General features: G+C 47.3%; 1 protein-coding gene across 37 annotated transcripts in view; it reads right to left on the bottom strand.

The window, feature by feature from the left end:
- The window catches only part of LOC118374629 (trichohyalin-like), a 127,190-nt gene that overhangs the window by 65,359 nt on the left and 37,088 nt on the right, over window positions 1-24,743 (bottom strand). For 4 of the 37 annotated variants that reach the window (XM_052483559.1, XM_052483564.1, XM_052483569.1 and 1 more), the window contains 10 exons: window positions 16,997-17,080; window positions 16,741-16,908; window positions 16,590-16,655; window positions 16,323-16,490; window positions 15,936-16,178; window positions 12,284-12,514; window positions 11,973-12,182; window positions 10,491-10,592; window positions 7,076-7,360; window positions 2,939-3,890 (listed from right to left, as the gene is read on the bottom strand). In XM_052483559.1, coding sequence (XP_052339519.1) covers window positions 2,939-3,890; window positions 7,076-7,360; window positions 10,491-10,592; window positions 11,973-12,182; window positions 12,284-12,514; window positions 15,936-16,178; window positions 16,323-16,490; window positions 16,590-16,655; window positions 16,741-16,908; window positions 16,997-17,080 — 2,509 coding nt within the window. The remainder of the gene's footprint in view (window positions 1-2,938; window positions 3,891-7,075; window positions 7,361-10,490; window positions 10,593-11,972; window positions 12,183-12,283; window positions 12,515-15,935; window positions 16,179-16,322; window positions 16,491-16,589; window positions 16,656-16,740; window positions 16,909-16,996; window positions 17,081-24,743) is intronic. The other 33 variants (XM_052483560.1, XM_052483563.1, XM_052483568.1 and 30 more) reach the window with 33 other exon arrangements.

Raw genomic sequence — 24,743 nt, 5'->3', positions numbered from 1 at the left:
CCTGAGTCAATACATGTTACAATCCCCTGGCAGTGATTACAGCTGTGAGTCTTTCTGGGTAAGTCTCAAAGAGCCTTCCACTCCTGGACTGAGCAACATTTGCACATTTTTCTTTTCAAAATTCTTCAAGCTCTGTCAAATTGGTTGTTGATCAATGCCAGACAATAATTCTCAGGTCTTGCCATACAGTTTTTTTTACTTAAAATGGCCTGAAAATACACCTTGGCCACTCAGGAGCATTCACTGTCTTCTTGGTAAGCAACTCCAGTGTAGATTTGGGTTTGTGTTTGGGTTATTGTCCTGCTGAAAGGTGAATTAAGCTCCCAGTGTCTGGTGGAAAGCAGATTGAACAATGATTTCCTCTAGGATTTTGACTGTGCTTAGCTCCATTCCGTTTCTTTTTTTATCCTGAAAAACTCCTCAGTCCTTAACGATTACAAGCAGGCCCATAACATGAGGCAGCAACCACTATCCTTCAAAATATGGAGAGTGGCACTCAGTAATGTGCTGTATTGGATTTGACCCAGATTTCTCCTATAACAGCCATTAAACTCTGTAACTGTTTTAAAGTCACCATTGGCCTCATGCTGAAATCCCTGAGCGTTTTCCTTCCTTTCCGGCAACTGAGTTAGGAAGGACACCTGTATCTTTGTAGTGACTGGGTGTGTTCATACACCATCTAAAGTGTCATTAGTTATCTTCACCATGCTGAAAGGGATATTCAATGCCTGTTTTTCTATCCTTCTATCCTTTATCCTTCTACCCTTCTTTGTGAAGCATTGGAAAACTTCCCTGGTCTTTGTGGTTGAATCTGTATTTGAAATTCACTGCTCGACTGAGGAACCTTACAATTATCTGTATGTGTGGGCTACAAGGGTATTCATTCAAATATCACTGCACACAAAGTGAGTCCATGAAACTTATTATGTGACTTGTTAAGCGCATTTTTATTATGTGACTTGTTAAGCACAAACCTTTTGTTATTCAACCCCATAACAAAGGGGTTGAATACTTATTGACTCAAGACATTTTAGCTTTCATTTTTAACTAATTGGTAAAATGTTCTAACAACATAATTCCACTTGGACATTATGGAGTATTGGGTGTAGGCCAGTGACATTATGGAGTATTGGGTGTAGGCCAGTGACATTATGGAGTATTGGGTGTAGGCCAGTGACATTATGGAGTATTGGGTGTAGGCCAGTGACATTATGGAGTATTGTGTGTAGGCCAGTGACATTATGGAGTATTGGGTGTAGGCCAGTGACAATAAATCTCTATTTAATCCATTTTAAATTCAGGCTGTAACACAACAAAATGTGGAAAAAGTCAAGGGGTTTGAATACTTTCTGAAGTCACTGTAACGGATGTGTGTGTGTGAGGTGGATTTGAGGGCTGCTATGTCTCTCTCCAGGGTCTAAACCAGAAATATACGCTGGTCATTTCATCATCTTTAAACTCCAAACGAGTGTTAAAGACAGGGAATAGAATGGTGCCTCTGCAGCAACTCAGATCCACTGGTTAACACAATAAACATCCTATTTACATCCTGTACTGTACAGTATATACAACCAGTGGATCTGAGTTGCGGCAGAGGCACCATTCTACAGCTAAACCATGCTTGTTTCTGTGTGTGAATACTTCATGAAGGATGTCAATAAAAAATATTCTCCATATCAACATGATGAGGTATCAGTGTATAAAAGTAGAAAAGAGATACACACACACACACACACACACACACACACACACACACACACACACACACACACACACACACACACACACACACACACACACACACACACACACACACACACACACACACACACACACACACACACACACACACACACACGGTAAAAACAGTTAATTGGTTTGTTCTCTAAATGTGGAACAGAATTCATAAGCGGTTTTAATTGTATCAACATCAGTATATACACACCATATTCTGCCCATGATAAAGCCTTTACTAAAAGACACACTGAGTAGTACTTAGAGCTGGGACGATGAACCCAAAATTATCCACACCAACCATACTGATCATTCACCACAGGCATTTTGCCGATATCGTTCAAGTACAATTAAGTAGCCTGTGCTAAAGAAATGTGTTTAAAATGGAATATGGGGGATTGTTAAGGCCTTTAAGAGATGAATAGGGTTCAAGTAGTAGGGTTCTTCATTCATCTCTTAATGGGATAATTGATGGCCACAACCATCAAACTAGTAGCAGTAGTTTACTGGATAATTTTAAACAACTGTGGTGCACATACATGTTATACACTTATCATTCTATTTATCATTATCGCATCAATTCAGGCAATTTATCCTGATATGCATTTTTGCCCAACTTTAGTAACACTTACAGTATGTAACATTGATTTATTGATCAGTGAGGTATGCCATTGGAAACATGCTATTTTGGAAAAAGTGAATGAATTATTGAGATGTACTCTAAAGCAGGATGGTGACATTGACAGGAAAGGCCTTATTATCTCTGCGCTGGAGAAAGCTTCAGTATATAAGGCTTTCCTATCTATATGTATCACCAGCTGTCTTGTCCTCTCCTATCAGACTCTCCTCTCCTCCATCATCCCTTGCGATCGCTCTTTCCCCCGGAACCCTCATATTAAATGTTATTTACATCAAAGTGTTTCCACGGTTGCGAGGGTTCTAGAAACAGAATGTGATGGATCATTCTTTCCTCCGGACTCCGCCTACCTGTCTGATGATCATCTCACAGTCAGCCAATCATAGACCGACTCCTCTGCAGTCTGACGTGGCTTATTTCTTCTGCTCGTGACACATTCAGGGCCAGTTTCAGTCAAACAGGCCTTGGTGATGTATATTACTGTACATGCAATAACGTAACTCTCTTTCGCAGACAAAAGGTGTGCGTTTCAACTAAGACAATAAAGATATGTTGATTGATTAGTACCTGTCTGTCTGTGACTCCTGCGTAGTTCCAACAGGGCCTCTTTGAGTGTCTGCGCTTCCTCTTTATCTTCCTCAAGCTCCCTGGTTCTCCTCTTCACCTCCTCTTTCTCCTCTTCCAGCTCCCTGGTTCTCCTCTTCACCTCCTCTTTCTCTTCCTCCAGCTCCCTGGTTCTCCTCTTCACCTCCTCTTTCTCTTCCTCCAGCTCCCTGGTTCTCCTCTTCACCTCCTCTTTCTCTTCCTCCAGCTCCCTGGTTCTCCTCTTCACCTCCTCTTTCTCTTCCTCCAGCTCCCTGGTTCTCCTCTTCACCTCCTCTTTCTCTTCCTCCAGCTCCCTGGTTCTCCTCTTCACCTCCTCTTTCTCTTCCTCCAGCTCCCTGGTTCTCCTCTTCACCTCCTCTTTCTCTTCCTCCAGCTCCCTGGTTCTCCTCTTCACCTCCTCTTTCTCTTCCTCCAGCTCCCTGGTTCTCCTCTTCACCTCCTCTTTCTCTTCCTCCAGCTCCCTGGTTCTCCTCTTCACCTCCTCTTTCTCTTCCTCCAGCTCCCTGCTTCTCCTCTTCACCTCCTCTTTCTCTTCCTCCAGCTCCCTGCTTCTCCTCTTCACCTCCTCTTTCTCTTCCTCCAGCTCCCTGCTTCTCCTCTTCACCTCCTCTTTCTCTTCCTCCAGCTCCCTGCTTCTCCTCTTCACCTCCTCTTTCTCTTCCTCCAGCTCCCTGCTTCTCCTCTTCACCTCCTCTTTCTCTTCCTCCAGCTCCCTGCATTTCCTCTTTAGCATCTCCTTGGCCTCCTCACCAACTCTGTGTTCCTCCTCTCTCTGCTCCTGCGCCTCCTTTCTGAGCCTCTGCACCCAGACTTTCTCCTCCTTCAGATCCTTGGTTCTCCTCTGAAGGAGCAGCTTGGTTTCCTTCAGGTCCTCCTCAACTTGCTGGAGCAAGACATCCTGCCCCTGGATGGTCTGGCCAGAGAAAGAGTGTGTGAATGTTAGTTACTATCTAAACAGTCGAAAAGGTCCCACGGTGTGTGTGTGTGCGTGTGTGTGTGTGTGTGTGTGTGTGTGTGTGTGTGTGTGTGTGTGTGTGTGTGTGTGTGTGTGTGTGTGTGTGTGTGTGTGTGTTGTGGTGGAAAAGCTTAATTATTGCAATAATTAATCAATGTTAAATAAAGATTGTTTGAATAACTGTCCAAGTCTCTCTCAGTATACTTGAATTTCCACGACAGTGTGCGCAAACATTATGTCATTAACAGAGGTGATTATGAAGTAGCCCTAAAGAAAGACTGACGTAATAAAAGATGATACCATACAGAATTATTATCAAAATCATTCTGCGTGCATGGATCACATCCAATGGCCCTGCCTTTGTAGACTGGCTGCTCCCTAATACCAACTCCCTAACGGTTCTACTGTGTTGTAGCCATGTTGAAGGAGCATCAAGCTCTGTCCACACATACAGGCCCATGTTAACTCAAGCTCATCTATGTCTAGGGCGCCATTAAACTTCAGATGTACATTAACACAATATATCATCGTTCATTAATAATAATGAACCATACATGTAATCAGAGTTGCTCCACAGCCCTCTCTACGCATGTATTATGTTTGCAGATGTAATTAATGTAGATTTACATGTGTCGTTACATTACACAGGCTCGTCAGCTACAGCAGTGGTTCCCAAACTGTTGGTCGGGACACACTCGCGGTTCATGGGTCCAGGTGGGTCACGGGACAACATTGTAAAAATGATTTTATTTTTATACATACATAAAACCACATATAAAGTATGTAGAAAATATAATGGAGCTATATATTTTAAAGTAATAAAAGAAAGACAATCAGGCCCACATTGACTTTCAGCAATAGAACATATCATTAGCCATGTCAAAATGCGTAGAATTGTAGGAAATAAGCTTAAAAAAACTGAAAATGTTGCTCTCAGGTTCATGGCAGAATGTATACAATTACAGGAGATTAGCTTTGAAACGGCTACATTTTTCCCCCGCTGCCAAGATTATATTTCTGACTTATTCTTTGGTCTGTGCATGTGTTTCCAAACGCTCTACGCTCCCTATGGTGGGTTGCGACTCAAAACACACCTCAATTTGTGGGTCATGAAGCAAAACGCTTTGTGAACCCCTGAGCTAGAGCACACAGTGTCCCTTCATGACAACGGCTGAGTGAACTGACGTGAAAAGGACAATTCACAACACACACGCTATCCTCCCAACACACACGCTATCCTCCCAACACACACGCTATCCTCCCAACACACACGCTATCCTCCCAACACACACGCTAACACACACGCTATCCTCCCAACACACACGCTATCCTCCCAACACACTCTATCCTCCCAACACACACGCTATCCTCCCAACACACACGCTATCCTCCCAACACACACGCTATCCTCCCAACACACACGCTATCCTCCCAACACACACTCTATCCTCCCAACACACGCTATCCTCCCAACACACACGCTATCCTCCCAACACACACGCTATCCTCCCAACACACACGCTATCCTCCCAACACACACGCTATCCTCCCAACACACACGCTATCCTCCCAACACACACGCTATCCTCCCAACACACACGCTATCCTCCCAACACACACGCTCCTCCCAAACACACAACACACTATCCTCCCAACACACACGCTATCCTCCCAACACACACCTCCCAACACACACGCTATCCTCCCAACACCTCCCAACACACACGCGATCCTCCCAACACACACGCTATCCTCCCAACACACACGCTATCCTCCCAACACACACGCTATCCTCCCAACACACACGCTATCCTCCCAACACACACGCACACACACGCTATCCTCCCAACACACACGCTACACACACACGCTATCCTCCCAACACACACGCTATCCTCCCAACACACACGCTATCCTCCCAACACACACGCTATCCTCCCAACACACACGCTATCCTCCCACGCTATCCTCCCAACACACACGCTATCCTCCCAACACACACGCTATCCTCCCAACACACACGCTATCCTCCCAACACACACTCTATCCTCCCAACACACACGCTATCCTCCCAACACACACGCTATCCTCCCAACACACACGCTATCCTCACAACACACACGCTATCCTCACAAGTCATTAGGTGGCCTGCTGGGGGTGTGTGACACTCATGTCATGTGTTTGTGCTAACGGGGTAGACCCACACACAGGGCACCCAAGTGCCCGAGACTGGCAGCTTTGTCTTGGCACAGTGCCATGGCACCAGTCGTTATCACACCCTCGTCACCACTTAACCTCATTTGAAAATTTAGTGTCCATTTCACATGTTAATTGGAGTCAATTGAGCCGAGCCTGGCACCACTTGGAGCTTTAATTAATGGCAGGGTAATTTGTTTCTGTCAGGCAATCGGAGGATAGGGGTTAGAAGTGTGTGTGAGAGAATATATTTTTTAGATCTGGGTTCATATGCCATGTCTGTTAGGCTGAAAAGGATTATATTGCATCCTACAGTCATGGAGAGAGAAACCCCAGCCTACTAATCTCATTTTTCCAGTTCTTTCAAATCTGCTGACCCTGATAGGGGCAAGGGGCTATAGGGTAGGAGCTAGGGGCTACAGAAGGGGTCACCAACCTTTTCTAGTATGAGAGCTACTTGAATGAAAAATGTTGTGAGCTACTAATTATTTTCTAGCTTTCAAATAGGCACATACTTTTCTTCTCCCCTGCACTATGTTTTCGATCAATATACCTTGTAAAATAATGGTTCATAAACAATTTTTTCACGCTCAAAATTACAACTGTTCATACAGAAACAACGGAATTGGATTGTTCTGAGGCCATGTCAATGGTTAAATCACATCAAAAGGCAATTTTTTTGTATAATTCCACTTTAATTGAGCATCCGGCCCTTTAATTGCACATCTAGCGAGTGAGGAATGTGCCATCTAATGTGCTGGTCTAGTGATGGTTCTGTACTGCTGCTGCTCATTTCATGGAAGAGTTTGCAGATAACAAATAGATACAAATGATATACTTCATGATATACTTCTACTAGGTAAGCCTACTCTGCAATCAACCTGTTGGAGATCCCTGGGTTAGGGTAAGCACCTGGGTGTCCTAAACATTTCCTAATCCTAACTGACCTGTTGTCTCTGTGTACAGGTGTCGTGGGTGTCGACCAGCTCCTCCTGTAGGCGTGTCACTTCCTCCTGTAGCTGTGTCACTTCCCGCTCCAGCTGTGTGTGAGTGACCAGATGTTTGCGGTGGGAGGCGGCCAGGTCCAGGTGAAGAAATTGCAGGGTTCTCTCTAGCCCCGCCTTCTCCTGGCTCTGCTTCTCTAGTTCCTCCTCCCTGCGAACATACTCTGCCCTCATCTGTAGCAGGGCCTGTTCGCAATTGGCCAAGCGCTCTACCTGCTCTGTGGATTGCTGTTGAGAAGTCAATACACATTATTATTTATAGGGATGGTGGTACTAGTATTCTGAAAAATAACTTGCTGGTGACATATATCTCCACACTGCTATATGCTCCCAAAACTGCTCTGCTCGATTGATGCCCATTGGTTTAACTGTTAAGTTTCAGTACAGTTAGAGTGACCACCTCCTGGATTGTGTGGGACCGTTACGCATTTTGGCCCTTTGTCCCACAACCAAAACAATTATGTCCTCCATTTTATCATCAAATTCAAACACCACTAATTTAGAAAAAAAAGGTGGATGTGTCCCATATTTCAGTCAGACATTCCAACCTGTCTCTTGAAGTCATGTTGAGCTCATATACAGTGCTTTCGGAAAGTACTCAAGCCAAGCTTCAGGAGAAAACCTGCCACCATCCCTATGGTGAAGCATGGTGGTGGCAGCATCATGCAATGGGGATGTTTTTCAGTGGCAGGGACTGGGAGACTAGTCAGGATCGGGACAAAAATGAATGGAGCAAAGTACAGAGAGATCCTTGATGAAAACCTCCTCCAGAGTGTTCAGGACCTCAGATTGGAGTGAAGTTTCACCTTCGTGGTTTCACACAATGTGGTATTGTGTGTAGATTGATGAGGAAAAACTATTTAATACATTTTTGAATAAGCCTGAAACCTAACAAATGTGGAAAAAGTCAAGGGGTCTGAACACTTTCCGAAGGCACTGTGTATGTATGTGTATATATATACAGTGGGGAGAACAAGTATTTGATATACTGCCGATTTTGCAGGTTTTCCCACTTACAAAGCATGTAGAGGTCTGTAATTATTTATCATAGGTACAAATCAACTGTGACAGATGGAATCTAAAACAAAAATCCAGAAAATCACATTGTATGATTTATTTTTAAGTAATTAATTTGCTAAATTAAATTAATTTTATTGCATGACATAAGTATTTGACACATCAGAAAAGCAGAACTTAATATTTGGTACAGAAAACTTTGTTTGCAATTACAGAAATCATACGTTTCCTGTAGTTCTTGACCAGGTTTGCACACACTGCAGCAGGGATTTTGGCCCACTCCTCCATACAGACCTTCTCCAGATCCTTCAGGTTTCGGGGCTGTCGCTGGGCAATACGGACTTTCAGCTCTCTCCAAAGATGTTCTATTGGGTTCAGGTCTGGAGACTGGCTAGGCCACTCCAGGACCTTGAGATGCTTCTTACGGAGCCACTCCTTAGTTGCCCTGGCTGTGTGTTTCGGGTCGTTGTCATGCTGGAAGACCCAGCCACGACCCATCTTCAATACTCTTACTGAGGGAAGGAGGTTGTTGACCAAGATCTCGAGATACATGGCCCCATCCATCCTCCCCTCAATACGGTGCAGTCGTCCTCTCCCCTTTGCAGAAAAGCATCCCCAAAGAATGATGTTTCCACCTCCATGCTTCACGGCTGGGATGGTGTTCTTGGGGTTGTAATCATCCTTCTTCTTCCTCCAAACACGGCGAGTGGAGTTTAGACCAAAAAGCTCTACTTTTGTCTCCTCAGACCACATGACCTTCTCCCATTCCTCCTCTGGATCATCCAGATGGTCATTGGCAAACTTCAGACGGGCCTGGACATGAGCTGGCTTGAGCAGGGGGACCTTGCGTGCGCTGCAGGATTTTAATCCATGACGCCGTAGTGTGTTACTAATGGTTCTCTTTGAGACTTTGGTCCCAGCTCTCTTATGGTCATTGACCAGGTCCTGCCGTGTAGTTCTGGGCTGATCCCTCACCTTCCTCATGATCATTGATGCCCCACGAGGTGAGATCTTGCATGGAGCCCCAGACCGAGGGTGATTGACCATCATCTTGAACTTCTTCCATTTTCTAATAACTGCGCCGACAGTTGTTGCCTTCTCACCAAGCTGCTTGCCTATTGTCCTGTAGCCCATCCCAGCCTTGTGCAGGTCTATAATTTTATCCCTGATGTCCTTACACAGCTCTTTGGTCTTGGCCATTGTGGAGAGGTTGGAGTCTGTTTGATTGAGTGTGTGGACAGGTGTCTTTTATACAGGTAACGAGTTCAAACAGGTGCAGTTAATACAGGTAATGAGTGGAGAACAGGAGTCTTCTTAAAGAAAAACTAACAGGTCTGTGAGAGCCAGAATTCTTACTGGTTGGTAGGTGATCAAATACTTATGTCATGCAATAAAATGAAAATTAATTACATAAAAATCATACAATGTGATTTTTTGGATTTTTGTTTTAGATTCCGTCTCTCACAGTTGAAGTGTACCTATGATAAAAATGACAGACCTCTACATGCTTTGTAAGTAGGAAAACCTGCAAAATCAGCAGTGTATCAAATACTTGTTCTCCCCACTGTATACACACACACACACACACACACACACACACACACACACACACACACACACACACACACACACACACACACACACACACACACACACACACACACACACACATATATATATTATATAATCATACATATCTATATATATATATATATATATATATATACACACACACACACACACTATAAACTGGGTGGTTCGAGCCCTGAATGCTGATTGGCTGAGACCGTATACCACGAATACAACAAAACATTCAGTTTTACTGCTCTAATAACGTTGGTAACCAGTTTATAATAGCAATAAGGCACCTCGGTGGTTTGTGGTATATGGCCAATATACCACGACTAAGGGCTGTGTCCAGGCACTCCGTGTTGCGTCGAGCATAAGAACAATCCTTAGCCGTGATATATTGGCCATATACCACACCTCCTCTGGCCTTACTGCTTAAATATATATACACACACACACACTGAATATATCATAAGGATGTGGTACGGGTCATATTAAACACTTCTCCAATCTCTGATTTTCTGCGCAGCGCAATACGAGAGTTAGACCAATGCCATATGCCTATCTTCAACCAATCATTTTTCTCAAATCCTTCCGGGCTAAATTACAGAAAAACTTGGAGAGGACATTGAGGCTTAACTACTTACAAAGAGCTACAAACATAAGTAAATCACAGTTGCTCATTCAACATATTTGCTTCTACTTCTTTGTGTGTGTATGTGTGTGGTGGAGGGGGGTCCTGCCAAATGTTTTTATTCATGTAGGCTACTACCTTCTGCAGTTGTAGTCTCTGTCTTTGTAAGGCACAATACTGCTCATCAGAGTAGGAGTAATTCTGTTGGTAGGACTTCAGAGAACTCTCATACTTCAGTATCTGTGGGGAGAGGACAGTCTGTTACTAATGGACATGACCTGGAGCTACACCTAAACTTACCTCTTATCATAGAAAGATACTCAATTGACAGACACACAGACAGTGACGCAGGCAGGCAGTGACTCAGGCAGGCAGGCAGGCAGGCAGGCAGGCAGGCAGGCAGGCAGGCAGGCAGGCAGGCAGGCAGGCAGGCAGGCAGGCAGGCAGGCAGGCAGGCAGGCAGGCAGGCAGGCAGGCAGGCAGGCAGGCAGGACAGGCAGGCAGGCAGGCAGGCAGGCAGGCAGGCAGGCAGGCAGGCAGGCAGGCAGGCAGGCAGGCAGAGGCAGGCAGGAGGCAGGCAGGCAGGCAGACAGGCAGGCAGGCAGGCAGGCAGGCAGGCAGGCAGGCAGGCAGGCAGGCAGGCAGGCAGGCAGGACAGGCAGGCAGGCAGGCAGGCAGACAGACAGACAGACAGACAGACAGACAGACAGACAGACAGACAGACAGACAGACAGACAGACAGACAGACAGACAGACAGACAGAGAGACTGGAGGTAGAGAATTACTGAAACACCAACTACAGAGGAGATCCTCTCCTCAACAGAACCCACTCACATCTAACTCATTACACAATGTAATAAAGTATCAAATACAGACATTCTTCAAACAGCTAACTCTTTTATAACGCACAGATTCAATTTGATTTGATTAGAATGACATTCCGCCGTGTTGACCTTGTCAGCCGAGTTGAACCAAATTACATTTTCCCGTAATAAAGATTATTCATTTGTAGACAGACTCAGTAAATATCCTCAAACAGAGGCACACACACACACACACACACACACACACACACACACACACACACACACACACACACACACACACACACACACACACACACACACACACACACACACACACACACACACACACACACACACACACACACACACACACACAGTCCTCCACTGTCATTTCTGTTTTGCTCAGGATTGCTATCAATATAATATAATTTCACTGAACTTGCACCCATAACTCATGAACAGAACGATCATTATAGTTGCTACAATTATGAAAAAGGTCACTCAGATTACTTTTATTTAACTTGGCATACTGCAGACAATTTTCTCGAAGAGACTCACAAATTAAAATAAATATGAAACTAGGCATATGTATTATTGTAGCTAGCATTGTCCTTACTTCAGGTTAGGATATTAGACAATGCAGGGCAAAATAGCCCACAATTTTCAAGAAAAGGAAAATTGTTATAAAGATGTAGTATGAAATACATATGGGGATGATATATCTACATACAGTAGATATTTATTCCTTTCCACTCTCTATATAAGTCTAGTGTCAACTATAACACTGACACGCCTGAGTTTTCTGTGTGTCCACCTCTTGCTGTAGATGTTGTATGGTTCCTTCACACTGTTCCACTCTCTCACGCCCCTCCCTCAGAGCCATCTGATTGGCCTGCAGCTCGTCAGTCAGTTGGTCCAGGGCTTCCTCCGAGCGCTCCCATTGGCCAAGTTTTTCTTCGTAGCGCCCTTCCAGCTCTGTAAGCTCCGCCTTAACCCTGTCTACCACTGCCTTGGATTCAGTCAGCTGTCAATCAAAACCAAATAGAACAGGTTGACATTGGTCATTGGAGTAAAACTTGCATTTTGAAAGTGAGTGGTTCAATGCTAGAAACTAGCATAGACTACCTGTTGTTGTGTGTATCTGAGCTCCTCCTCCACACACTCTATGTGTCCCTGGAGCTGCTGCACCTTCTCCATGGCAACGCAGTACTTCTGTTTAAAGATGGCCGCCTTCTCCTCCTGGCCCTGAGTCCTGGACATGGTTTCACTCAGGTCCTCCTGGAGGTCCGTCAGTTGTTGTCTCAAAAGCTCTATCTCAGTGTCTTGTGTGTTTTCCAACCCTTTAGCTTCTTCAACCTACATCCACAGCAATACAAAAACATCACATTGGATATGATAGACAAAGATCAAAAGGTAAAAAAATATATATCATGAGTCATAATGTGCATCCACACGCACACACACACACACACTCTTTTGGTCACTAACTGACCCAGTAATACTGTACACTCCTAGTTTAAATAAGGGCCATGCTATCTGAGGTGGGAGTGAATGGGCCCTTCTCTACAGATAGTTTACAATACCACAGGACCTATCAGCCACAGAAGACACAGAAGCTAGAGCGAGGAGCGAGGCGATTCGATCCAGCAACCTTTCTGCTACTGGCCCAACGCTCTAACGGTTAGAGTCTAACCACTAGGCTACCTGCCGCCCCTACACTCTAACCACTAGGCTACCCTGCCGCCCCTACACTCTAACCACTAGGCTACCTGCCGCCCCTACACTCTAACCACTAGGCTACCTGCCGCCCCTACACTCTAACCACTAGGCTACCTGCCGCCCCTACACTCTAACCACTAGGCTACCTGCCGCCCCTACACTCTAACCACTAGGCTACCTGCCGCCCCTACACTCTAACCACTAGGCTACCTGCCCCCCCTACCTCTAACCACTAGGCTACCCTGCCGCCCCTACACTCTAACCACTAGGCTACCCTGCCGCCCCTACACTCTAACCACTAGGCTACCCTGCCGCCCCTACACTCGAACACTGGCTACCTGCCGCCCCTACACTCTAACCACTAGGCTACCTGCCGCCCCTACACTCTAACCACTGGCTACCTGCCGCCCCTACACTCTAACCACTCTACCTGCCGCCCCTACACTCTAACCACTAGGCTACCTGCCGGCTACTCTAACCACTAGGCTACCCCGCCGCCCCTACACTCTAACCACTAGGCTACCTGCCGCCCCCGCACTCTAACCACTAGGCTACCCTGCCGCCCCTACACTCTAACCACTAGGCTACCTGCCTCTAACCACTAGGCTACCTGCCGCCCCTACACTCTAACCACTAGGCTACCCTGCCGCCCCTACACTCTAACCACTAGGCTACCTGCCGCCCCTATTATTGTTTGGTGTAAATCTTTTTCTGTCCAGTTTGGTGTTGATCACTGAAAACAACGCCGCAATAGTAGTAAAGAGTAGAACTGGTGGTTGATTCAGCTGCTAGAGAATCATTGTCCTTCTTAGCTTTCTTATTCTAATACTCAGATGAATCCAGGAAGTGAAATCTGACTGATCCTTGTGTTAAACTCAGACCCAGCCCACCTTTAGCGATCAGTGTTAAACTAGACTAACGTCATTAATCCAGCTAACTGTTAAGGTTCAGAGTTAAAATTTGACAAAAGTAGATTAACTCCTAATACAGATCAGCCGGTGGGTTAACTCCCTCAGTACTGACAGCAGGCAGACCAGTTAGAGCCACTGGTTCACCGGAGTACTCTCAGCTGATTTAACTGGAGATTAACACACGCTAATACCAGTAATACCAGCTCCCAAGCACTGCACCTCTATGGCTGGGTAACGAGAGAGAGAGAGAGAGAGAGAGAGAGAGAGAGAGAGAGAGAGAGAGAGAGAGAAAAAGAGAAGAAATTTACCGTTTTGTAATAGGCTTTTCAGAGAAGTACCACACCTTCACTCCATTCATGTAAAAAAAACACAACTTAATGTGGTTCCACTTTCTAAAACTGTGGACATATTTGACTGAATCATCCAGTGTGTGTGTGCGTGTGTACGTCCTGCAAACCCTTCTCTCTGTCTAGTTATTTGTAATGGAGTGTGAAGACGCGTGTCGTTCCCAGGACAAGCAGAGTCAAACACAATCCCACAACATCAATCTGATCTAAGACAACACACCACCATCCCTTGGCCTAGTGGTGCATTACACACACATATACTGTTCACACACACTGTACACACACATATACTGTTCACACACACTGTACACACACATATATACTGTTCACACATACTGTACACACACACACACACACACACACACACACACACACACACACACACACACACACACACACACACACACATACTGTTCACACATACTGTACACACACATATATATACTGTTCACACATACTGTACACACACATATATATACTGTTCACACATACTGTACACACAAACATACTGTTCACACATACTGTACACACCCATAAACTGTTCAGACAATACTGTACACACACAAACATACTGTTCACACACACTGTACACACACATATACTGTATACACACATACACACACCATCATTTGCAAATAAATTCCTTAAAAATCCTACAATGTGATTTTCTGGATTTTTTTCCCTCATTTTGTCTGTCATAGTTGAAGTGTACCTATGATGAAAATTACAGGCCTCTCATCTTTTTAAGTGGGAGAACTTGCACAATTGGTACCTGACTAAATAATTTTTTGCCCCACTGTATATACTGTTCACACATACTGTACACACCCATATATACTGTTCACACATACCGTACACACACGTATACTGTTCACACATACTGTATACACCTGTATACTGTTCACACATACATATACTGTTCACACATACTGTACACACACAAATACATACTGTTCACACATACTGTACACACCCGTATACTGTTCACACATACTGTACACACCCGCATACTGTACACACCCCTATGCTGTTCACACATACTGTGCAATTTTCACATTTGTTTGTACATCAGCAGTTCTCTCTTGATATGCCAGTCACTGATAATCACTCAATTAGCCCATGTCGGATAACATTTATAGATTGGTAAGTTAGTCTAGTGTCCAGCTATCTAAACTTGTAGTGATCATGGTCAAACTACTGACCGTGGGGGTCCCCATTGACACAACACAGTTTGGCTTATGGCCCCCAAAAGGCTAGTAGTGCTGGCTCTGAATACGTGTGGGTATGGATGTGGGTACACAGACCCGCGATACACTGCAATCCTCATGAGGAGTTTAGATCGTCTGAGGCCCCCACCCCCATCAAAGATGCCCATCCCTAATTCAAACCATTCCATTTTGTACGTTTTTAATCGAAGTCGAAGAACATAGCTGTTTGATAAGTGACATACAATGAGGGTCACAGAAGTGCTGTGATATTGTTGTGACTGTAATCAGGAGCTTGTGGTCCAGAGGAAAACGCCACACATCATAGTGACCTTTCAGACCTGCTTGTAGAACTGATAGTGTCCTGTAGAACGGACGGGTCTGTGTCTATTTGTGTCCATAATCACATGTTGTTTTTCCCAATGCTTTAACTCTCTTCAGCTCAACTATGCACTTCATCCTGCTTTGACTGTGATGAGAGAATCAGTGACGTTCGTACCACAAGATGACTATTGTTGTTTGGTGTGCTAGTGATGTGAAACAGTAAATGTAAATCAGATACACCCCCCTTCTCACCTCTGGACAGACTCCTCACCTTCTCCAGAGCCTCCTGGTATCCCTCCTCTGCCATCTGGAGCTTTCCCCTCAGCTCTGTGACCTCTGACCTGCGCTCTCTGACCTCGGCCTGGGATCGGCTTAGCTCAGAGGAAGCCTGGTCTAATTGGCTGCTGAGCAGGAAGTGCCTGTGGCTCCAGCGCTCTGTGTCGGCTCTGTGGTTCTGTTTCATTGAGTCTAGATCAGATGTTAGCTGCTCTATAGACATGTTCTTGGACTTCACCTGGACACAGAGGAGGGGGTTACTGTCTGTCTGTCTGTCTGTCTGTCTGTCTGTCTGTCTGTGCGTGTGTGCGTGTGTGTGTGTGTGTGTGTGTGTGTGTGTGTGTGTGTGTGTGTGTGTGTGTGTGTGCGTGTGTGTGTATACCTGTTGCTCTGCGATACAGAGTGCATTCTGTATCTGTTGTCGTTCCATCACTTCCTGGTCTCTAAGCCCCTCCCCCTCTCTGACCATCTGCCTGAGAAGACACGCCTCTTCCTGTTGACCCTTGACCTTCTGATTCAGACGGCTGACCTCAGCCTCCAGCATGGCCCGCTGAGACACACACACACACAAACAGACTGTGTGTACACGTACACAAAAGGTGTTGAAATACATATAGACCCATTAGAGATCTGAAATGTCGTCTCTCACCTCCTCCTGTGTCCCTTGATACTTCTGCTCCGCTTTACTCAGCTCTGTCCTCAACTGTAGAATCACCTGGAACACACCTGGTTTTAGACACACACAACAAGGAAGGGTTTTAGGAGATGGTGTTGTACACACACTACCCGAACAGACCCACCTCTCCTTGTGCTGTGCAGTGTTTCTGGTTAGTAAGTGTGAGGTTTGTCTCCAGTCTCTCTTTCTCCCTGTTCAGAGCTGAACATTGACGGGAACAGTCCTCCATCTTGGAACTCAGCTGAGCCGTCTCCTCCTGCTGTTTTGCTAATGCAGACTCTCTACTGAGCAACTGGACAGAACATGTTGGTGTCAGCTGCCCTAAAATAACTGTTTAAAAAGACATGTTACTTTGAGGTGTAAATTACTATTGTACTTACCTCTTTTTTACAGTCAGAGAAGTTATTTCTAACCTCTGCTAGCTCCTTCAATAACACAGACAGCTTGCTGTCCTTCTTGTGGATCTGCAGACACACAAACAGACATACATAAAAACACATTTCAATATATCACATATCTGAAATAATCCAACAGTCTGCTTTCCATCCACTTACAAATATACACAAATGACAAGTGAGGCAAACCGAATCAAACCAACTCCTTCAACTAATGACATCCCATCAACAACGTGTTGGTTTTCCAAAGACAAATGTGTTTTCTGTCTACTAAAATACTATGAATAAAGGGTATTTTCTGTTGGTAATTAGTGTTTGTATCTGTAGGTATAGTGATGGATTGATGGATGATAAACATTTATAAGTAGTTTACGTTTCTCTCTTGAGTGTGTGTCTGGCTTTTATTTGTGTTACCTCGCTATGGATGGTCCTCTATAATAACCCACTTTATATGCTGAATAGGGTTATGGGGTGTGTGTGTGTGTGTGTGTGTGTGTGTGTACATGTTGTTTCGGCTCCTTAGTGTGTGTGTGTGTGTGTGTGTGTGTGTGTGTGTGTGTGTGTGTGTGTGTGTGTGTGTGTGTGTGTGTGTGTGTGTGTGTGTGTGTGTGTGTGTGTGTGTGTGTGTGTGTGTCTGTGTGTGTGTCTGTGTGTGTGTCTGTGTGTGTGTCTGTGTGTGTGTGTCTGTGTGTGTGTGTACGTCTGTGTCTGTGTGTGTGTGTGTGTGTGTGTGTGTGTGTGTACGTGTCCTCTCTCCTTTCAGTAAGATCTTCAATCTTTTGCAGCGGAAGTGAAAGAGTGAAAGTGAGAGAGAGAGAGAGAGAGAGAGGGCCTTTCTACATGAGATATTAGTTCCAGTCAGTGTTGAGGTGAAAGGAGCATTTCCAGCCAAACACACGCCGACAAAAAGACAAACAGCACAGCACATCAGAGCCTCTTTCATGGCGATGTACCAAACACACGCCGACAAAAAGACAAACAGCACAGCACATCAGAGCCTCTTTCATGGCGATGTACCAAACACACGCCGACAAAAAGACAAACAGCACAGCACATCAGAGCCTCTTTCATGGCGATGTACCAAACACACGCCGACAAAAAGACAAACAGCACATCAGAGCCTCTTTCATGGCGATGTACCAAACACACGCCGACAAAAAGACAAACAGCACAGCACATCAGAGCCTCTTTCATGGCGATGTACCAAACACACGCCGACAAAAAGACAAACAGCACAGCACATCAGAGCCTCTTTCATGGCGATGTACCAAACACACGCTGTTATCTTCTATCTAACCCTCTTCCATTCTCTCTCCCTCTCCCATGTTTGTAACTGTCATTCAGATTGATGAAGTTAAGATGGCTCCACGACCTTCAGGCTCCTCTCATGACCAACCCTCTCACATGATGGAGTGGCGCGACAAACAGCACAGCACATCAGAGCACACACGCACACACACACACACACACACACACACACACACAGATTGATGAAGTTAAGATGGTTAAAGATCCACGACCTTCAGGCTCCTCTCACACACACACACACACACACACACACACACACACACACACACACACACACACACACACACACACACACACACACACACACACACACACAATGAATAAGTAGCTAAAAAAATCCCATCCAGCAAACATGTTGAAGTCCTCCACAGTGTCTCATAAAAACAGCTCTGTGTGTATGTGTGTATGTGTGTGGGTGTGTATGTGTATGTGTGTGGGTGTGTGTTATTCCCATTGTAATATGTGACAGGCAGGATCTTTACAGATAACCACAAGAGGATGTTATGTCAAAACAGACATCCCGTCAAAATATATTCTCCTTCCTAAAACTGGGTCAATCACAGACAACTTCTGGAAAAAAATACTTTGGAGTGAAGCATTCCAATGTGTGTGTGTGGAGGGGGGATCCCAGTGGTTTCTGGGAGGGGGCCTCTGATATGGAAGGTATTTCTATATCAATCAGATCACACTGTGTTTTAGTATGTCTCATACTCCACCCACTTCACTGCACACACCATTTTGAGCTTGTCACTCACTGACAGAGAATCCCCACTGACGGGCAGCAACACGATCAAGAGAAAAGGAGCAGAGGGGGAGAGAGAAAAATAAAGAGACCGATGGAGAGGAGGGAGACAGAGAGCGAGAGACAGAAAGAGAGAGAGGAGGGAGACAGAGAGCAAGAGACAGAAAGAGAGAGGAGGGAGACAGAGAGCAAGAGAGACAGAGAAAGACAGAGCAGCCGAGAGAGGCAGAGAGGCAGAGAGAGACAGAGAGGCAGAGAGAGACAGAGAGGCCGAGTGAGACAGAGAGACAGAGAGAGACAGAGAGAGACAGAGAGGCAGAGTGAGACAGAGAGACAGAGAGAGAGAGACAGACAGACAGAGAGAGACAGACAGACAGAGAGGCCGAGAGAGACAGAGAGACAGAGAGGCCGAGAGAGACTGAGAGGCCGAGAGAGACAGAGAGGCCGAGAGAGACAGAGAGACAGAGAAACAGAGAATGAGAGACAGAGAGAGACAGAGAAGCCGAGAGAGACAGAGAGGCCGAGAGAGACAGAGACAGAGAGACAGACAGAGAGAGATCGAGAGACACAGAGAGAGACAGCGAGAGAGACAGACAGAGAGACACAGAGAGAGAGACAGCGAGGCCGAGAGAGACAGAGAGACAGAGAAACAGAGAATGAGAGACAGAGAGAGACAGAGAAGCCGAGAGAGACAGAGAGGCCGAGAGAGACAGACAGAGAGACACAGAGAGAGAGACAGCGACAGAGACAAACAGAGAGAGAGACAGCGACAGAGACAAACAGAGAGAGACAGAGACAAACAGAGAGAGACAGAGACAGAGAGAGAGACATAGAGAGAGAGACAGAGAGAGAAACAGAGGGACAGACAGAGAGAGAGACAAAGAGAGAGACATAGAGAGAGACAGAGAGAGAGACAGAAATAGAGAGAAAAGGATGACAGACAGAGAGAGAGACAAGAGAGAGAGACAGAGAGAGACAGAGAGAGAGACAGAAATAGAGGGAAAAGGATGAGAGACAGAGAGAGAGACAAGAGAGAGAGACAGAGAGACAGAAATAGAGGGAAAAGGATGTAGCGATAGAAAAAGGAAAGTAAAAAGATAAGCTAGCCTCTTGTTGGATTCTGTTCATAACAATGTCTAAAGACATTACAGAGTATAATAATTTGGTAGCGCCAAATAAAACACTGAAACATGACCCGTCTTCAGTTAAAGCCTGTCTCATTACTATCATCAAGGAGCTGGGAGAATCTATCTAAACACATCACTTCTGTACCAAGAGAAGAAGAAAGAGAGAGAGCGAGACGGGGGGATAAAGAGAGAGGGGGGGACGATGGATGAGGTTTCAGATGAAGGGAAGAAAGTGTTTAGTCTATTTGTTCAGCTGTACTCATGTTAGGACGTTTAGGGAACAGAAAATGTTATTGTTCGGGAGAATTCTTCTGACACACACACACACGCGCACACACATGCAGGGCAGGAAGTGGTCAGTGACAGAGCTGCAGTAGCAGTGTGTGTGCGCGTGCATGCAGGGCAGGAAGTGGTCAGTGACAGAGCTGCAGTAGCAGTGTGTGTGCGTGCATGCAGGGCAGGAAGTGGTCAGTGACAGAGCTGCAGTAGCAGTGTGTGTGCGCGTGCATGCAGGGCAGGAAGTGGTCAGTGACAGAGCTGCAGTAGCAGTGTGTGTGCGTGCATGCAGGGCAGGAAGTGGTCAGTGACAGAGCTGCAGTAGCAGTGTGTGTGCGTGCATGCAGGGCAGGAAGTGGTCAGTGACAGAGCTGCAGTAGCAGTGTGTGTGCGTGCATGCAGGGCAGGAAGTGGTCAGTGACAGAGCTGCAGTAGCAGTGTGTGTGCGTGCATGCAGGGCAGGAAGTGGTCAGTGACAGAGCTGCAGTAGCAGTGTGTGTGCGTGCATGCAGGGCAGGAAGTGGTCAGTGACAGAGCTGCATGTAGGGCAGCAGTGTGTGTGTGTGTGCGTGCATGCAGGGCAGGAAGTGGTCAGTGACAGAGCTGCAGTAGCAGTGTGTGTGCGTGCATGCAGGGCAGGAAGTGGTCAGTGACAGAGCTGCAGTAGCAGTGTGTGTGCGTGCATGCAGGGCAGGAAGTGGTCAGTGACAGAGCTGCAGTAGCAGTGTGTGTGCGTGCATGCAGGGCAGGAAGTGGTCAGTGACAGAGCTGCAGTAGCAGTGTGTGTGCGTGCATGCAGGGCAGGAAGTGGTCAGTGACAGAGCTGCAGTAGCAGTGTGTGTGCGTGCATGCAGGGCAGGAAGTGGTCAGTGACAGAGCTGCAGTAGCAGTGTGTGTGCGTGCATGCAGGGCAGGAAGTGGTCAGTGACAGAGCTGCAGTAGCAGTGTGTGTGCGTGCATGCAGGGCAGGAAGTGGTCAGTGACAGAGCTGCAGTAGCAGTGTGTGTGTGTGCATGCAGGGCAGGAAGTGGTCAGTGAGAGAAGTGGTCAGTGACAGAGCTGCAGTAGCAGTGTGTGTGCGTGCATGCAGGGCAGGAAGTGGTCAGTGACAGAGCTGCAGTAGCAGTGTGTGTGCGTGCATGCAGGGCAGGAAGTGGTCAGTGACAGAGCTGCAGTAGCAGTGTGTGTGCGTGCATGCAGGGCAGGAAGTGGTCAGTGACAGAGCTGCAGTAGCAGTGTGTGGCAGGAAGTGGTCAGTGCATGCAGGGCAGGAAGTGGTCAGTGACAGAGCTGCAGTAGCAGTGTGTGTGCGTGCATGCAGGGCAGGAAGTGGTCAGTGACAGAGCTGCAGTAGCAGTGTGTGTGCGTGCATGCAGGGCAGGAAGTGGTCAGTGACAGAGCTGCAGTAGCAGTGTGTGTGCGTGCATGCAGGGCAGGAAGTGGTCAGTGACAGAGCTGCAGTAGCAGTGTGTGTGCGTGCATGCAGGGCAGGAAGTGGTCAGTGACAGAGCTGCAGTAGCAGTGTGTGTGCGTGCATGCAGGGCAGGAAGTGGTCAGTGACAGAGCTGCAGTAGCAGTGTGTGTGCGTGCATGCAGGGCAGGAAGTGGTCAGTGACAGAGCTGCAGTAGCAGTGTGTGTGCGTGCATGCAGGGCAGGAAGTGGTCAGTGACAGAGCTGCAGTAGCAGTGTGTGTGCGTGCATGCAGGGCAGGAAGTGGTCAGTGACAGAGCTGCAGTAGCAGTGTGTGTGCGTGCATGCAGGGCAGGAAGTGGTCAGTGACAGAGCTGCAGTAGCAGTGTGTGTGCGTGCATGCAGGGCAGGAAGTGGTCAGTGACAGAGCTGCAGTAGCAGTGTGTGTGCGTGCATGCAGGGCAGGAAGTGGTCAGTGACAGAGCTGCAGTAGCAGTGTGTGTGCGTGCATGCAGGGCAGGAAGTGGTCAGTGACAGAGCTGCAGTAGCAGTGTGTGTGCGTGCATGCATGCAGGGCAGGAAGTGGTCAGTGACAGAGCTGCAGTAGCAGTGTGTGTGCGTGCATGCAGGGCAGGAAGTGGTCAGTGACAGAGCTGCAGTAGCAGTGTGTGTGCGTGCATGCAGGGCAGGAAGTGGTCAGTGACAGAGCTGCAGTAGCAGTGTGTGTGCGTGCATGCAGGGCAGGAAGTGGTCAGTGACAGAGCTGCAGTAGCAGTGTGTGTGCGTGCATGCAGGGCAGGAAGTGGTCAGTGACAGAGCTGCAGTAGCAGTGTGTGTGCGTGCATGCAGGGCAGGAAGTGGTCAGTGACAGAGCTGCAGTAGCAGTGTGTGTGCGTGCATGCAGGGCAGGAAGTGGTCAGTGACAGAGCTGCAGTAGCAGTGTGTGTGCGTGCATGCAGGGCAGGAAGTGGTCAGTGACAGAGCTGCAGTAGCAGTGTGTGTGCGTGCATGCAGGGCAGGAAGTGGTCAGTGACAGAGCTGCAGTAGCAGTGTGTGTGCGTGCATGCAGGGCAGGAAGTGGTCAGTGACAGAGCTGCAGTAGCAGTGTGTGTGCGTGCATGCAGGGCAGGAAGTGGTCAGTGACAGAGCTGCAGTAGCAGTGTGTGTGTGCGTGCATGCAGGGCAGGAAGTGGTCAGTGACAGAGCTGCAGTAGCAGTGTGTGTGCGTGCATGCAGGGCAGGAAGTGGTCAGTGACAGAGCTGCAGTAGCAGTGTGTGTGCGTGCATGCAGGGCAGGAAGTGGTCAGTGACAGAGCTGCAGTAGCAGTGTGTGTGCGTGCATGCAGGGCAGGAAGTGGTCAGTGACAGAGCTGCAGTAGCAGTGTGTGTGCGTGCATGCAGGGCAGGAAGTGGTCAGTGACAGAGCTGCAGTAGCAGTGTGTGTGCGCGTGCATGCAGGGCAGGAAGTGGTCAGTGACAGAGCTGCAGTAGCAGTGTGTGTGCGTGCATGCAGGGCAGGAAGTGGTCAGTGACAGAGCTGCAGTAGCAGTGTGTGTGTGTGCATGCCTGTACGCATGAGATCAGAGGTAGGTTTGGTCAGTAAAACAGAGCCAGATGTGCTGCAGAGCCTTCTAGCTGAGAAGTACTGTTGTCTGCACTGTTAATGCTACTGATCTACACATGACAATCACACACAGTCATTATTGCTATTTGACTATGTAGAGAGGGAGAAAGAGAGAGATGGGGGAGAGGGAGAAAGAGAGAGATGGGGAGAGGGAGAAAGAGAGAGATGGGGAGAGGGAGAAAGAGAGAGATGGGGGAGAGGGAGAAAGAGAGAGATGGGGAGAGGGAGAAAGAGAGAGATGGGGAGAGGGAGAAAGAGATGGGGAGAGAGAGGGGAGAGGGAGAAAGTGAGAGATGGGGAGAGGGAGAAAGATGGGGAGAGATGGGGAGAGGGAGGAAGAGAGGAGAAAGAGAGAGAGGGAGAAAGAGGAGATGGGGAGAGGGAGAAAGAGAGAGATGGGGAGAGGGAGAAAGAGAAAGAGAGAGATGGGGGAGAGGGAGAAAGAGAGAGATGGGGAGAGGGAGAAAGAGAGAGATGGGGGAGGGGAGAGGGGAGAAAGAGAGAGATGGGGAGAGGGAGAAAGAGAGAGATGGGGAGAGGGAGAAAGAGAGAGATGGGGAGAGGGAGAAAGAGAGAGAGAAAGGGAGAGGGAGAAAGAGAGAGATGGGGGAGAGGGAGAAAGAGAGAGATGGGGAGAGAGGGATGGGGAGAAGAGAGAGATGATGGGGAGAGGGAGAGGGAGAAAGAGAGAGATGGGGAGAGGGAGAAAGAGAGAGATGGGGGAGGGGAGAGGGAGAAAGAGAGAGATGGGGGAGAGGGAGAAAGAGAGAGATGGGGGAGAGGGAGAAAGAGAGAGATGGGGAGAGGGAGAAAGAGAGAGATGGGGAGAGGGAGAAAGAGAGATGGGGAGAGGGAGAAAGAGAGAGATGGGGAGAGGGAGAAAGAGAGAGATGGGGGAGAGGGAGAAAGAGAGAGATGGGGGAGAGGGAGAAAGAGAGAGATGGGGGAGAGGGAGAAAGAGAGAGATGGGGAGAGGGAGAAAGAGAGAGATGGGGAGAGGGAGAATGGGGAGAGGGAGAAAGAGAGATGGGGAGAGGGAGAAAGAGAGAGATGGGGGAGAGGGAGAAAGAGAGAGATGGGGGAGAGGGAGAAAGAGAGAGATGGGGAGAGGGAGAAAGAGAGAGATGGGGAGAGGGAGAAAGAGAGAGATGGGGGAGAGGGAGAAAGAGAGAGATGGGGAGAGGGAGAAAGAGAGAGATGGGGGAGAGGGAGAAAGAGAGAGATGGGGAGAGAGGGAGAAAGAG

This window comes from Oncorhynchus keta, chromosome 28 (assembly GCF_023373465.1).
Source record: "Oncorhynchus keta strain PuntledgeMale-10-30-2019 chromosome 28, Oket_V2, whole genome shotgun sequence".
NCBI lineage: Eukaryota > Metazoa > Chordata > Actinopteri > Salmoniformes > Salmonidae > Oncorhynchus > Oncorhynchus keta.
Note: the sequence above shows the minus strand (reverse complement) of the source record. Positions and strands in the feature narration are given on the sequence as shown.